Genomic DNA, 14,600 nt, shown 5'->3' with positions numbered 1-14,600 from the left:
AAAGAAAAACACTGAAATTTTCGAAAAATGCAACTTTTAAAACAAATTTTATATCAAATTATAATGATAATGATAAATGATAAAACTAAGACTTGACATATAGTATAATCATAGAATTTGGTAATGTCTTTCTTCATTTAAGTGTAATCATCCTCCAGTACTGCTTTTCCAAATGGCATTAACTTACTTTATGAAGCGAAATTATCCTATTTTAGTATAAATCAATCTTAAACAAAAAGTTTATAAGGTTTCCAAGCATTAATATAATACTATAATAGAGAAAGTTGAAGATTTATTTAATTTATGACATTACAAATACTTAAAAGCCCTACAAGTATTTATTCCGATATAAAATGAGTCAATTTAGCATTATATTTGAGCTATTTATCATCACTTGGTAAATATTTCATTAGCATATTTTGATATTGATGAGATTTTGAAAATCTTTTTAACTATTGAGTGCTGTGTATTTCGCTTTCGAAATTAGTTTTGGCTTAAAAAGATTTTCAAAAGCTCATCAATATCAAAATATGCTAATGAAATATTTTTTGTGATTTCTATATATGCAGCTAAAATCGTGTGGTTGTAGCTAATATACTTTAATTTAATACTTTAATAAGGGGGGAAAACATTTACGAGTATATATTTATATACAGATTTAGTTTACTGGACAATATGATAAGAGACTTGCAAGAGAATCAAGATTGAATTAGCTTTATTTTAATCTTGATTTATTGCAGAATATGTAATTTATTTGTAGATCTTTTGCAATATTTAAAATACAATTTAAAATTTAATTCGTTCATCAAACAAAATTCATGCAGGAAATGTCAACTGAATTTGGTTTGAGATAAGACAGAGACAGAGAGAGAGAGAGAGATGGAGAGCACATGTGGATACATGTTTTGTTAATGTGACTTTGAGTGGCTGTAAAACCCACAAAAATTCATTAATCGATTCCAAATTTTTAACAAAAATCCACTAATAATATATAAAACGAAAAACAAAGAGTTTTATTCATTATCCCCTCCTTAGCTCTAAATATCCATAAAAAACTTAAAAATGAGCAAGTATCCACTTTTGCTCGTATTTATAACAAAACTTATAGATTAAGGAATTTTTTTGGTTGTAATCACACTTTTAATGCACCTGGGCATACTCTCCACCAATTTTTCTATCAATGCTTGCGATAGAGTGCTCCATTCCGCTTGGACTCGACTCCAAAGCTCGTCGATTGTCCTGGGCGGATTATCGTAGCGCGACAGTTGCTTCTTTAGCAAAGCCCATGATTTTCGATCGGATTTAGATCGGATCTGGGCTTTGATCCGGCCACTGCATCTTCAGAAAACTTTGATTTTCAAGCGATTCCTTTACAATTTTGGCCGTGTGTTCCATTTCCATATAAAGTTGTGGTCACAAATCTACAACGTTTTCAGTTTTCGAACTTAAGTCCAAGTTTGTGGGTCATTCTTTGTCACAAAAACTGCACTTTTATGATAAAGATTTTTAGAAAGAGTATACAAAGATTATCCTGACTGATTTCTCCTTGATTTATTTTGTTCTATGCAATATTTTGTTGATTTTCTCATTTTTGTTTACTCAATCGCAAATTAAACACAATCAGTGAGAATGATTGGCCATTTGGTTTATGGTTTATTTTTGTTATTCATGCAGTTTGGCCAAAAGCCAAAAATGCAATCTCAGCAATCTCGGCAGAGAGAGAGAGAACGAAAGAGCAAATTGAGATAAGAGAATATGTTTATTATTACAAGGCTTATTGGTTTATCTCTCTCTCTCTGTGTCTCTCTCTCTCTCTGTCTCTCAAACTCTTTGTGTCTCTGTCGTTCTTTGATAGGAAGTAGCATATAAATAATGATATCGTTATGGAATGTTAATACCAACTAAGTACACTCTACAAAATAGATTAAATTATCATACAGTAGAGGATCGAGGTGTTTGAAATTGAAGACATTATGGCCCCCTTAAGTATGCAATAAATGACATGTCTTACTAGAAAGAACTTTTTGTATGTTCTGTATAAATTTAAAACTAAGAAGAAACTAAGATCAAATATTAATCATACGCCCCAATGACACATTTAAGTTAAGTCCGCTCCTGATCGATTCACATAGCGTTAAATTGGGGAAAATTGAGTTTTTATATCAACATTTCGTTTGTTTTTTTTTAAATTTATAAATGCTCAATTTGTCGATATGCAAAAGCAATTTCCTCCAATAAAAAAATGGGTAAGGGTATTAGACAGTCCGTTTAGGGTTCAAGGCAAAACAGAAGCTACAAGTTTTATTTGCTCGCTATTAATATTTATTGTTAGCAATTTCTATACAAACGTGTTTGAATAATTAGCCTTATTAGGCTTTAATTTATAACAAATTATTATTTGCCATCGTGATGGCCAACAATATAATATTAATAGCAGTTCAAGAACTTTAACAAATTTAAATTGTGATTTCTCTTCTTCTTCTTGTTGGCTAAATATTGGAATTTCGATTAGAAACCAAAGATAATTAAAAAATTTCAAAATCTTTAACAAATATTTGCCGAGACTAAAAACAAACTCAGCTAAACAAACAAACAAACGAAAAAAAAACTGAAATGTTCTCGAATGGCATGCATAATTCTTTTTTCTTTTGATTTATTAGCCATGAAATCAAATGGGAATAACGTATTTTTACCTTTCTATCCCATCAATCACAATGCGCAAAACAAACGTCAATCGAATCGAGTATTGCATTATCTGTTGAAATTATAGAACCTTTTTTTTGTTTTTGGTATTATCTTTCCACTCTGCGTTTTGGGTTAATACACCTTTTTGTTGTTGTTGTTTTTCTTGTTGTTTATACAATTGCTTTTAGACAGCTGCCGCTTAAATTTCGCTTATTTGAGAACGTCTACCCCAAACAAATACAAAAACAAAAACGTGTATTCCCACAAAACTAGAAATAAGATCATTTAAAACTGGTTAGCAGTTCAGTGAATGAAGTTGGCCAAAATTGTGGCTCTTGGCAACAGCAAATATCAATATCAAGTGATTTATATTACCTAAGGGGGGACTACCCCAAGTGGACTCACAGTGCCGGATTAGTCACACAGCAGGGATAAGCCCAATGCTAAGGGCCCCGATCACTGAAAAATTGATTCGTTCATTTACCAAAATACAATTCTCAGCCAAATAGAAAGATTAACCATAATATAATTTGAAAAATTCTAAAAATTCTTTAAAAGTCGTGAGTTTGCAAACCTGTTATTTTGGCAAATTTCAATCGATTCTTAAAAGTGATAACACTTTGTCTAAGAACAGCCAATTATTTCAAAAAACATAAATTTTATGAGGAAAATATCAATTTTCATACTTTATTTTTCCTGGGTTATAAGTAGCTCAAATCCAAAGTTTCATCCTAATAGCTCTTAAGATGGCTGAGTCAAACGCATACGCACGGACGGACATGGCTATATCAACTCAGCTTCTCATGCTAATCAAGAATATATATACTTTATGGGGTCGGAAACGTCTCGTTCTGTGCGTTACAAACATGCAAGGGTATAAAAATTAGGCAATTGTTTGGAGTATTTGAAATATTTATATCTATTTGAAAGTTAGAATAATAATGTTTTTCAATCTGAATTGGAATCTCTAGAACTAAACTTTTGGTAAATTTTCACAAAAAATTGTGATTTGATGATTTTTAAATCGAAATGAATTTTTTTCAAAACACAAATGTTAAATGTAATTTTAGAATATCCCAAATTTCGATTCAAGTGTTATATAACTTTTAAAAATTAATTAGAAATTGTAGAAAATACAGTCTAAAGAAGAAGGCAAATAGACCACAAAAATGTATGGTTAAAAAATATTAAAAAGCCATTATCCTTGCGTTTGTCTTGAACACTGAAATTTTACCGTTATTTTGGATGAAATCTCAGTTTTTGGGAGGCAGTTTCTTCTATCGTTTTTTTTTTTTTCAAAATTCAAACTATTTGCCAAATCTAACTTAGCCGGCTCGATGTCAATCTTACAAAAGAAGATTATTTCAAAAGCAACACACAAAAAGGTGATCAGATTGTCTGAATAGCTATGTCAAGAACTACCAAGTTCTATCATCAGCAGACTTTGCTAAAGAACTCCAGAATTGCAATAGCCATACCATGTCTTCAACGCTAAAACTAGTTGGGAATTGCAACTAAATGACTCGAAAAAAGTTGGCGAAGCCTACAATACCGAAGACCACCTTTCTGTGCATACCCTTAGACGCTATGAAAAATTAGTGTAAGAGCTTCGCCCTTAACAAACTAAATTCACGACCTGTTATTTTATTCACGGCATATTGTACCATATAGAAAAAAGGGTTTTTTTTTTAATACAAATTCCAAAGTAACGGCGTGCCTTCCGTTAGTGTTATCTGGTTAGAGATTACGACCTAATGAAATTTAAATCGAACTTAGCCGGCTCGAGGTCAATCTTACAAAATTATTTACCAAATATTTTGTATATTTTGCAAAGAAGGCTAACAAATGAAGGCCAACTTTATAAGTTTTAAGTTTTTGTGGCTTTTGCTTAATATTTTACATATTGGTTTCAAAGTTTTTTTACAAAATGCATTACAAATCATTAATAATAATTTTATGTTACTAAAATCAAAATGCTTTCTCTGCATAAAAGTTTTGTAATGAATCTGGCTTTTGAATGATATATGTATTCCTATTTACATTTGGCCTAGTTGTCCATATTTTATAGGGCCGTAACACAACCCACAAAAACATTCTTTAAAATTCTCACAAGCCGCCAAATTGGCAAATTTGCCATTATTTGCAATTTTCATTCATTAATTTTCTTTTTGTAGTTTTATAATTAAATTAACTAAAAATTACAAGTCCAAAAAGCAAAAAAACTGCTTTAAACATGGGCATTTCAGTTGGGATGTCCTTTTGGCTAGATGGAAGTCCTTGTTTATCTGCAACGATTGACTTCACTAAAACTGGAAATGTCCTTCGAATAGTACATTATTGAATTAAATTTCATGTCCTTCATCTTTAGACGATACCAATGTTAATCTATAGATACCATCAAGGACATTGTTTCGTCCTGCGTTCTAAAGACGCATCCTGCGTCCGAGGCTATATCTCGGCAGAACATATACATACATAACGATTTTTTTTTTGCGTAAATGGGCAAAGCAATTAATTTCATAAGTTTCAAGTTACAAGATCACTTTCAGTTCTCGAAACAGCTTTTTTCTCCAAGTTATAACAAACTTCGATGAAAGATTCAGTTACTTTAAGTGGAATTCGGAAAACAAACTCGATTCACTTCACTTGCAAGACTTATTTTCACTTTGGTTAAACTAACTTTGCGATTTATGTATGTTTTTTTTTCCCTGCTTACATGTCATGTAGTACAACAGAATTGTAATGATAATTTTAATTGGTAAAGCAAATGCATGTCTTGATATTTACAGTATAATTTAAGTATAAAAAAAAACAGACAAAAAAATTGGGGAGATTTTATCATAGAGTCTTAGAGCTAAGTGTACAAATACTACATAAAATCATCCGATTCATTGCCTGCATCATAGTTGGTGCGCATATTCTCTGATTTCTGAAGTGATGCATAGCTACGCAATTCGGCCTCCAGGGCACGCTGCTTGGCTGCCTCCTTCTCCTTTTCCTGTTTCTCGCGCTGCACACGCTTTTGGTCCTGACGTTCGGCGGCATCGCGAGCCTCGCGCTGTCCACGAAAATCGGGATGCTCCTCTTCGGTTTTGGTTTTATTAAGGCGATTGACAATCTCATTGACACGCTTCTCCAGGCGAATCTTACGCACTGCCTTCTCATCGTGATAGGCCACCTGACCCGGTTCCATGTCTGGAGTCTTTTTCAAATTCTCCCACATGGTGTAAACAATCTCCAAATTGTTGACCTTGTTTCCCTGAATACTATTGGCCTTGCATAGCTGTGCGGCATCTATTAGGACATCGGTGGGAATATCATCAATGGTCTGACCCTTTGTTAGGCGCAAATAGACATGCGCCGATGACAAGTTGTGGACATGAAACCACACATCTTCCGGCCAGCCCCAGCGGATGAGTTCCTCGTTCTCGTGCTTGTCGCGGCCCATATACAATTTGGCCGTAGGCTGGACAACAGTGCTTTTAAAGTAAAATACCATTTTGATTTGTTTTTCAAAATTAGGACTTAAGTGACAGCAAAAGTTCAGGAGAGTAAATATCGTCAAAATCTAAATCGAGTTCACCGCTGAGTCTGGCAACATTGGTCTTACAGCTGGTCGGCGATAGATATGACACATGCTATCGTTTGAAATAAAACGGTGTTCAAAATTTAGTTAACAATATATTTTTAGCACACCCAAACTTTGTGTTAGTATCGACGTCTTTTACAGGTCTTTATAATTAAATGTTTGATTTCTACAAAATTAGTACAAATAATTGGTATGTATTTAAAATATCATGCAATACGGCAATAGTTAGTATTTTCCCGCCAACAAATTATGAAAAATACTGGGATTAGTGTTGCATAATTTAAAGGCTAAACCGGCCGCGGTCATTATCCAACATTGTTGTCTTTCGGCACTACACGTGCCCGCGTGCAATTCGTAAACAAAATGCAAATGCAATATATAAATTAAAATTTTGCAACCACAATTCGACAATAACTGCCATAAAAAATGTCTCGCATTATAGTTAAGCATTTGCCCAAGCATGTAAGTATTAATTACCACATAATGTCGACAGGAACTCTCATTTCTGGCCCATTCACAGATCACCGAGGAGAAACTGCGCAACATATTTGGTACGAAGGGAGTCATTACAGATTTGCAATTAAAATACACGGTCGATGGTAAATTTCGGCAATTTGGTTTTATTGGCTACAGTAGTGAGGAAGAGGCCCAGGCGGCTATTAAACATTTTCACAACACATGCATCCAGACGAGTCGTGTCCATGTGGAATCCTGCGCAGCATTAGGCAGTGAAGAAAAGCCGCAGTCCTGGAGCAAATATGCTAAAGATAGTAAAAAGAACTTGGACATTGCAAAGGCAGAAAAGGAGAAGGAAATTGCAGCGGACAAGTTAAAAGCCAAGGAAAAGAAGACAAAAGAAAAGAAACGCAACAAGGTCGATGAAATACTGGGCGAGCATAAAGATGATCCAGCGTTTCAGGAGTTTATGCAGGCTCATGACAAAACGCGCTCTCTGTGGGCCAATGATGCAGGACTTGCAGAAAAGCGGGATGACGACGATCAAGACGACAATGAGGAGGAGGAAGAGGAGAATAAGGATGTAGATCCAAAACCAAGTATTGGACGCGATGACAGCGGTGTGGATGCTGATGCTGGCGAAGATGAAGAAGAAGAAGATGAGCAACCAGTTGAAAAGTTAGCCGAGAAACCCATTAGTGATTTAGAGTACATGAAATCTTTAATGGCAACACCAAGTACCAGTAAAACATCCACAGCCGTCACAACAAAGAAGGCCAAACCAGACAAATCCAATTTGGAGCTGTTCACCATCAAGATACACAATGTTCCGTACAATACTAAACGGCAGGAGGTCCTTAAATTCTTCAAGCCCCTTAAGCCGTATTCCGTTCGTTTGCCTGGTAAAGTACACGGCTTTTGTTATGTTGGATTCAAGACAGAGAAGGACATGGCCAAGGCCATGCTGAAGAACAAAAGTTTCATCAAAGGTAAACAGGTCTTTTTCTCCGATTTTACGGAAAAGAATAAAGTGACGAAAGCCAATAAGGAGGGAAGAACAATAACAACAACAAAATCGGATGGCGACACAGGAAAAATGGGCAAATGGAAACAGCAGCAAGATAGTCTTCAAACAGAGGATAATATATCGGAATCGGGACGCATCTTCTTTCGCAATTTGGCCTACACCATCACGGAAACAGATCTACAAAAACTATTTGAACAATTTGGTCCAGTGGTGGAGATTAATTTACCAGTGGACAAGATAACTAGAAAGATTAAGGGCTTTGGCACGGTGACCTATATGATGCCAGAACATGCCCTGAAAGCCTTTAATTCTCTTGATGGCAGCGATTTTCATGGCCGACTGCTCCACTTGCTGCCCGGCAAGGAGCTAGACAAGGATGGCGACAAAGAGGACATGGATGAAAATGACGCGAGTCTATCGTTTAAGCAGAAAAAGGCTCTGAAGCTTAAGAAGAGTGCCCAGAAACCCATTGGATGGAATACATTATTTTTGGGTGCCAATGCCGTGGCAGATATATTGGCCAAACAGTTTAAGACATCCAAGGAGCACATTCTGGACACCAGTCAAGGTGGCAGTAGTGCTGCCGTTCGCCTAGCTCTGGGTGAAACACAGATTGTTATGGAAATGAAACAGTTTCTAGAACAGGAGGGAGTCCGACTCAGCGCATTCGATGGGGTGAATCAGAAGCGTTCCAAGACTGTGATAGTGGCCAAAAATCTGCCTGCTGGCACCGAGGTTTCCGAATTAAGTCCCGTCTTTAGCCGTTATGGGCCCATTGGACGAATTGTTCTGCCACCCAGCGGAGTGACGGCTCTAATTGAGTACTGTGATGCCTCCGAGGCACGGCAGGCCTTTAAGAAGCTAGCCTACAGCAAATTCAAGGATGCTCCACTATTTCTCGAATGGGCTCCAGATGAGACATTTACCGTTAGTCTCAATGGAGAAGCCATAATACCCAAATCTGAACCCAAACTAGAACCCGAACCGGAACCAGCGAAAGGAAAAGGGAAGACTGAACCAGTGGCTGAAGATGCTGACGATGAACCTGAACCAGAGACAACAATCTTTTTGCGTAATCTTAACTTCAAGACCGTACAGGAGACAGTTTGGGAGCATTTTCGTCATTTGGGCACAATACATACAGTGGAGATAGCAAGACGTGCCGATCCACAGAATCCCCGCCATTCCACCTCACTGGGCTATGGTTTTATACAGTTTAAGAAGCATTCGGTTGCCGAGAATGCTCTCAAGAATATGCAAATGACCACCATTGATGGTAACTCGGTGGAACTCAAACGCAGCGATCGTGTGCTCAAGTGAGTATTATTAACAACACTATCAAATTTTTCATTTCCTTGACTCTAATATATCTCTCGATTTGCAGAACTCAGGAACAAGAAAGTTCACGTCGCCGCCAGGGATCCCAGAAGAAGCAAACAGGTACCAAAATCCTGGTACGCAACATACCCTTTCAGGCTCAGTATCGGGAAGTGCGCGATATTTTCAAGTAAGTAACCATTTAGCTAAAGCAACCAAATGAATTACTAAGTATCCACTTTCTCCGTCTTTGCAGGGCCTTTGGGGAATTGACGTCTCTGCGCATACCCAAAAAGATGGCACCCGGCGAGGATGCCCATCGTGGTTTTGGTTTCGTTGACTTTGTGACGAAAGCAGATGCAAAGAGAGCGTTCGATGCACTGAGTGCCAGTACCCATTTGTATGGTCGCCGTCTTGTGCTCGAGTGGGCCACACACGAGGAACATGACGATGTGGAGGAGCTGCGCAAGCGGACAGCCATTAAATTTGACGCTAATCAAATGGCAACGAATGCCAAGCGAAGTCGTCGTGCCTTCTTCGATGTGGAATCCAACATCCCGCAATCGGCCAACAATGATGATGATGATGATAATGATGGGGACATGTAAAACATTTCGATAATAGCCACAGAATGTATATTATTACACTTACTAGTTAGTTAATTAATAAATAAAAACGTGTTTTATTTAATTCAGAAAATATATAGTTTTTGATTCAATTATTAGAATGAATTCAAAAAGTATCTCTAATACTGAGAAATGCATTTATTATTTTCCATTTCAAAAATCATATGGTTCCCGGAACCGTTATTTACATTTTGAATGGAAAATTTTACAAATGAGTGGCAACTCTGTCATTCGTTATTTGATTAAATTCATATCATCGAAGTGTGCTTGGTGTGGCGAAATAAAATGGAAAGCCTGTCATTACTATTATGAGAGAGGAGTCAAATCCCAGACATCAGAACAATCTGATCAGAGAAAAATAAGCAATACGCAAACCTTTGCTTTATAATTAAAAACAGCTCGGAAACATGAGTTTTATGGAAATCGACGGGTCTTTCCTGGAGGGCGGTGGACAAGCTCTGCGTAATGCCCTCAGTTTGAGCTGCATCCTGGGACGACCGGTACGCATTATTAGGATTCGTGCCAACCGACCCAAGCCGGGTCTCTCGCATCAGCATTTGCATGGCATTGATCTGCTGAGGAGCGTCACTCAGGCGGCTGTGAAGGGCAACCATATGGGCTCCACGGAAGTGGAATTCTCGCCACGCCAGATTCGGGCAGATAATTATCAAGTGGACACCGGGACAGCGGCAAGCATCACTTTGGTCTATCAGGTGGCTTTGCCGGTTTTGCTGTTTGCCGGCCAGTTTTCCCGTTTGGAAGCGTTTGGTGGGACCAATGTCGCCTTTGCCCCACCCGTGGAGTACATGCAGGAGATTCTGGAGCCGAATCTGCGACGCTTTGGCGTAACATTTAATCTTAATGTGGTCAGGTATGGATTCTATCCCCGAGGCTGTGGAAGGTGCATTTTGGATGTGGAGCCAGTGTCTTTCCTGAAGCCAATTCAGCTGCTCGATTTCGGGCAATTGCAGGAGGTTAAAGGTTGGGCCCTCTGTTCGGGGCGAGTGCCCCGAAGTGCCGGCCGAGACATGCAGCAGACTGCTCTAAGGGAAATTCAACGCCAATGGCCACAGCATAATTGCAATATACAAGTGGTGAAATTGGCCCACGACAAGGGACCCGACAATGGCGGTGGCTTTCTGATGAAGGCTATTACCAGCACGGGTTGCATTCTGGGATCGGGAATTGTTGGCGGCAAGACCGTTAACGGGCACGAGTTGGGTGCCAGAGGCGTAAGCGAATTAAATGGCATCTTAAAGACCGAAGGCTGTGTGGATGAACATATGCAGGACCAGTTGATCATTTACATGGTCCTGGCCAAAGGACGCTCTAGCATACGCACTGGTGCCCTAACCAATCACACTCGCACAGCTATCCATGTAAGCGAACAGATGACGGGCGTAAAATTCGACATCGAGGACGACGGCGAGGGCCATTTTGTCATTAGTTGTGATGGAATTGGATTCGAAGTCCCCAAATCCGAAGAAGTATAGTCGAAGTAGTTAACTCTTTTGTATAATATAATATTTAAATATTCTACATTATAATAAAAATAAGACTTTTACGCCTAGATACGGCGGAATATGGCCAAGAAGTGATCCCCTTTATTTCGGACAACCTTGGCACCTTCCTCGCTGCTCTGGTAGAGTTTGGGCGTAATGGGATCCTGACTCTGCAAATAAAGGAAAACTATAGTAAAAACTTCGTCTAAATGGAACACCTATTAATGATCTCACCTCGTCCTCTGGACTAATGCGCTCGTAGAGTGGATGTTGATTCATATGGGACACAATCCATTGATGCAAATCCTCCACATCGGTCATTGTATAAACCAGACCCTGCAGAAATAAAAGGGGCAAATGTTATACATTCATCTTTTCTACGGTCGCTTTGTACTTACACCCTGCCTTAGAACGTAAGCATATTCGGAAAGTAGTGCCTGATTGATAATGCGCCACTTGTGCTTGGCTCGTTTAAAATGAGGATCTGGATACAGAAAGAACATCTTTTCGAGCTGCCCCTTGCGGAAATAGTTCGGCAAATATTTCATTGCATTGGTCCGTATGCAGGCAATGTTCTTATAAGCATCGCCATTTAGTTTTCCACTCTTTAAACGTAGAGCCGCTATGCGATCCACCACATAGTCTGACACCTTCACACGTATTTCCATGCCTATTGAGAGTTTCTGGGGAAACATCTCGCCAAGGGTCACTAGAAAGCCACCATAGCCACAACCAATATCGGCGAACTCCACTTGTTGATCCGGCTGTATGTTTGGATATAAGGCACTCCAGTCAACATCTTCAGGCCGTGCTGGATAATCGAAACTGTGATCCGCTATAGGATTCGAGTGGGCTCGCTGGCGATAGAAACGTTTCTGTGGCAGGCCGGTAACAGCTGAGGTGGCAGTGAGAGCATCATGCCCCTGCTCCTGGCTTGTGGTTACCATGGTTTTTACTCCTCCAGAATCAAATCCGTAGCACGTTGCTGCTTATTCGATAACACAATCGATTTGACAAACAAACAAAAGTCATTATGATTTGTTATCGAAAAATTTCATTTGCTGACCGGTTGAGCTCTATAGAGTACGGTCACACTATCGATAGCTACACGTGCAGCTGGATAATTCCGCCAGTCCCATAGATAGTTGAAGCATTCAAATTGGGACACCAGCCATGGGCGAGATTGTGGAAGCTTTGTTCACCTGCGTCTCCAGCGAAGACAATACGACATGCAGTGTCCAGGATCTGCGGACTGGTACCGATCTGATGAAATACAAGGGCGGTGGCAATGCCCAACATCACAGCTTGGCCATGCTTAGCTCCCACTATGTGATGGCAGCCAATACGATGAAACCACTGCTGCATGTGTGGCCCATTAATGGGCAAGAGCAGATGTCTGGCCTGCGATTCGTAGTGCCAGGAAAGGTGAATGCATTGGCACTTTCGCCGGACGGAGCCTTTCTTGTGGTGGGCATACAGGAGAACATTTACATTTGGCACCTGAACACCGGTCGCATGCTAAATACAATATCGAGGCACTATCAGGCCATCACATGTCTACGGTTCAACGACAATGGTGAGCACTTTGTCAGCGCTGGAAAGGATGGAGCTGTGCTCGTTTGGAATTTGACGCAGGCGGTGTCGCCCCTGGACACTGGCGACCAGGAGGCCAATGCTCCGCTATACAGTTTCTATGACCATGGTTTGGCGGTGACAGATCTATATATTGGTCTAGGCGGTCTGCGATCGTTTATGTATACCGTTTCCTTAGATCGATGCTGCAAATTGTATGACCTAAACAGTGGTTCAATGCTCTTAAGTGTGGTCTTTCCCGTTGCCTTGCACAGTGTGATTGTGAATCGACTTGAGACAATGGTCTATGTGGGCACTAGTGAGGGTACGATTCTGCCCTTTCATCTGCAAAAAGTGCCGCGACAGAAAGAGTATCACCTGGAAGAGGAGGAAAGTCAGGCCTTCGCTGGTGGTCATTTGGCAGGCAAGGCCATAAGCTGCCTGGCGTTATCTGTGAACGGGCAACAGCTAATCTCAGGCGGCGAGGATAAACTTGTGTGCTTGTGGGATGTGACCAGTAGACAACTCATTAAGAGTATAGCCCAGACTGGGGTTGTTACCAATCTAAGGGTCCGCCTTTGTAGTCCGTCTATCTTTCAACCAGAGAACAAGCAGCCTCAGTTATTTGCCGATAGTCTAAAACGAATGATCAGTCCGGCGGATGACGACGACGAATGTATTCAGCTTAACATACACGAAGTGTACTCCAAAGGATATTGCATAAAGCCAAGAGATTTCAGTGAGCCGGAAGTGGGATTCAAAGCAACAACTAATGGCTTTTGTCACAGCAATGGGACTGAAGCAGCAAGTGAAGACAAGGAAACAACTGAAAAGGCCAACCTGGAGAACGGAAAACCATCTGAGGAGGAGGAGTTGGCCAATTCGGAAGATGAAGCCAGCGAAGAAGATGAGGAGGACGCGGAAGATGACGAGGATGATGATGATGATGATGATAATGATGAGGAGGAGGCCGCAGAGGATGATGATGAAGAAATCGCCTCTGATGAGGAAACTACCGAAGAAGAGCTGGACGACAGCTTGACATCGAACCCTTCCAAACCGGACGATGCCCAGCTGCAGAAATTAATCGAAGAGAATTCTAGACTCAAGGCTGAAGCCCAACGCATGTTTGAGATAATGTTCAATCACATTGCAATTAATCCAAAGCCCCAGCCTCAGCCCCAGTCCACAGAGAAGCGTAAAAAAGCTCGCAAGAACTAAACATCTGTCTCTGGTCGTGTAGTTTCCGCTACAGGATTCAAATCTTTAGGTTTACTTAGATTTAGGAAACAAAGTCAAATGTAATAACACACACACAAAATACAAAACGTAGACTGTACATAAAATCAACCAATAACAAAAAAACAAAATTATTAACTATTATATTCACTGGGCGATTCGGATTCTATTTGGAAACATTTTCATTAGCTGCCACCCCACCATCCATGTTGTCGTCGGCCTCCTCATCGTCATCGGAATGTCCGGAGCTGTTCTCCTTCTCTTTTTCCAGCTGGCGGCGAATCTCGCGGTTGGAATTCAACAATTCACGCAACTGGGACATAATGTCATCGGTACGCTGTTCCACAGCATCCAAAGCACAGCTCAGGGCATCTAGACTCTGGTTAACATCCTCCATTTCTATACAATTTGTGAAATTGTGTTAATTACAAGGCATAGATGACTTTGTGTGTACTCACCTCGTAGATCAGCTTCCTGGACATTGGTATTGCCAGTATCACCGGAGGATGTTGGATCGTGGTTGTTTTTTGGTGACATTTTACGCGACTTAATTTGTATTTGTATGATAATTTATTTTGTTTTTGTCA

General features: G+C 39.7%; 6 protein-coding genes across 6 annotated transcripts; 3 read left to right on the top strand and 3 right to left on the bottom strand.

Annotated features, from left to right (window-relative positions):
• Positions 1 to 5,422: 5,422 nt before the first annotated feature.
• LOC6644584 (coiled-coil domain-containing protein 25) lies at positions 5,423 to 6,282 on the bottom strand. Its single transcript, XM_002067442.4, has one exon. It carries the CDS (start codon positions 6,182 to 6,184, stop codon positions 5,555 to 5,557), a length of 630 nt encoding a protein of 209 aa, XP_002067478.1. The 5' UTR covers positions 6,185 to 6,282; the 3' UTR covers positions 5,423 to 5,554.
• A 289-nt stretch (positions 6,283 to 6,571) lies between these two features.
• On the top strand, positions 6,572 to 9,773 carry LOC6644752 (probable RNA-binding protein 19). Its single transcript, XM_002067443.4, has 4 exons — positions 6,572 to 6,736; positions 6,795 to 9,073; positions 9,142 to 9,264; positions 9,331 to 9,773. Exons 1-4 carry the CDS (start codon positions 6,701 to 6,703, stop codon positions 9,680 to 9,682), a joined length of 2,790 nt encoding a protein of 929 aa, XP_002067479.1. The 5' UTR covers positions 6,572 to 6,700; the 3' UTR covers positions 9,683 to 9,773.
• A 175-nt stretch (positions 9,774 to 9,948) lies between these two features.
• LOC6644753 (RNA 3'-terminal phosphate cyclase) lies at positions 9,949 to 11,291 on the top strand. The gene has a single exon (XM_002067444.4). The coding sequence runs from the start codon at positions 10,108 to 10,110 to the stop codon at positions 11,191 to 11,193; it is 1,086 nt and encodes a 361-aa protein (XP_002067480.1). The 5' UTR covers positions 9,949 to 10,107; the 3' UTR covers positions 11,194 to 11,291.
• LOC6644754 (tRNA (guanine-N(7)-)-methyltransferase) lies at positions 11,268 to 12,222 on the bottom strand. Its single transcript, XM_002067445.4, has 3 exons — positions 11,601 to 12,222; positions 11,437 to 11,538; positions 11,268 to 11,372 (listed from the first exon to the last, which is right to left on the bottom strand). The coding sequence occupies exons 1-3, from the start codon at positions 12,147 to 12,149 to the stop codon at positions 11,268 to 11,270; spliced, it is 756 nt and encodes a 251-aa protein (XP_002067481.1). The 5' UTR covers positions 12,150 to 12,222.
• A 66-nt stretch (positions 12,223 to 12,288) lies between these two features.
• On the top strand, positions 12,289 to 14,124 carry LOC6644755 (WD repeat-containing protein 18). The gene has a single exon (XM_002067446.4). The coding sequence runs from the start codon at positions 12,376 to 12,378 to the stop codon at positions 13,993 to 13,995; it is 1,620 nt and encodes a 539-aa protein (XP_002067482.1). The 5' UTR covers positions 12,289 to 12,375; the 3' UTR covers positions 13,996 to 14,124.
• On the bottom strand, positions 14,005 to 14,600 carry LOC6644756 (UPF0184 protein CG14818). The gene is made up of 2 exons (XM_002067447.4): positions 14,472 to 14,600; positions 14,005 to 14,412 (listed from the first exon to the last, which is right to left on the bottom strand). The coding sequence occupies exons 1-2, from the start codon at positions 14,548 to 14,550 to the stop codon at positions 14,180 to 14,182; spliced, it is 312 nt and encodes a 103-aa protein (XP_002067483.1). The 5' UTR covers positions 14,551 to 14,600; the 3' UTR covers positions 14,005 to 14,179.

Source organism: Drosophila willistoni (assembly GCF_018902025.1).
Source record: "Drosophila willistoni isolate 14030-0811.24 chromosome XL unlocalized genomic scaffold, UCI_dwil_1.1 Seg142, whole genome shotgun sequence".
Classification (NCBI taxonomy): domain Eukaryota; kingdom Metazoa; phylum Arthropoda; class Insecta; order Diptera; family Drosophilidae; genus Drosophila; species Drosophila willistoni.
Note: the sequence above shows the minus strand (reverse complement) of the source record. Positions and strands in the feature narration are given on the sequence as shown.

Excerpts from the sequence above, each read along its gene's own strand:
- LOC6644584 (XM_002067442.4), bottom strand. The coding sequence starts at position 6,184 with ATGGTATTTTACTTTAAAAGCACTGTTGTCCAGCCTACGGCCAAATTG.
- LOC6644752 (XM_002067443.4), top strand. The coding sequence starts at position 6,701 with ATGTCTCGCATTATAGTTAAGCATTTGCCCAAGCAT. Across the intron at positions 9,074-9,141 it reads CGCAGCGATCGTGTGCTCAA|AACTCAGGAACAAGAAAGTT; the intron begins GTGAGTATTATT and ends CTCGATTTGCAG. Across the intron at positions 9,265-9,330 it reads GAAGTGCGCGATATTTTCAA|GGCCTTTGGGGAATTGACGT; the intron begins GTAAGTAACCAT and ends CCGTCTTTGCAG.
- LOC6644753 (XM_002067444.4), top strand. The coding sequence starts at position 10,108 with ATGAGTTTTATGGAAATCGACGGGTCTTTCCTGGAGGGCGGTGGACAA.
- LOC6644754 (XM_002067445.4), bottom strand. The coding sequence starts at position 12,149 with ATGGTAACCACAAGCCAGGAGCAGGGGCATGATGCTCTCACTGCCACC. Across the intron at positions 11,539-11,600 it reads CTTACGTTCTAAGGCAGGGT|GGTCTGGTTTATACAATGAC; the intron begins GTAAGTACAAAG and ends TTATTTCTGCAG. Across the intron at positions 11,373-11,436 it reads GCATTAGTCCAGAGGACGAG|AGTCAGGATCCCATTACGCC; the intron begins GTGAGATCATTA and ends CTTTATTTGCAG.
- LOC6644755 (XM_002067446.4), top strand. The coding sequence starts at position 12,376 with ATGGGCGAGATTGTGGAAGCTTTGTTCACCTGCGTCTCCAGCGAAGAC.
- LOC6644756 (XM_002067447.4), bottom strand. The coding sequence starts at position 14,550 with ATGTCACCAAAAAACAACCACGATCCAACATCCTCCGGTGATACTGGC. Across the intron at positions 14,413-14,471 it reads CCAGGAAGCTGATCTACGAG|AAATGGAGGATGTTAACCAG; the intron begins GTGAGTACACAC and ends CAAATTGTATAG.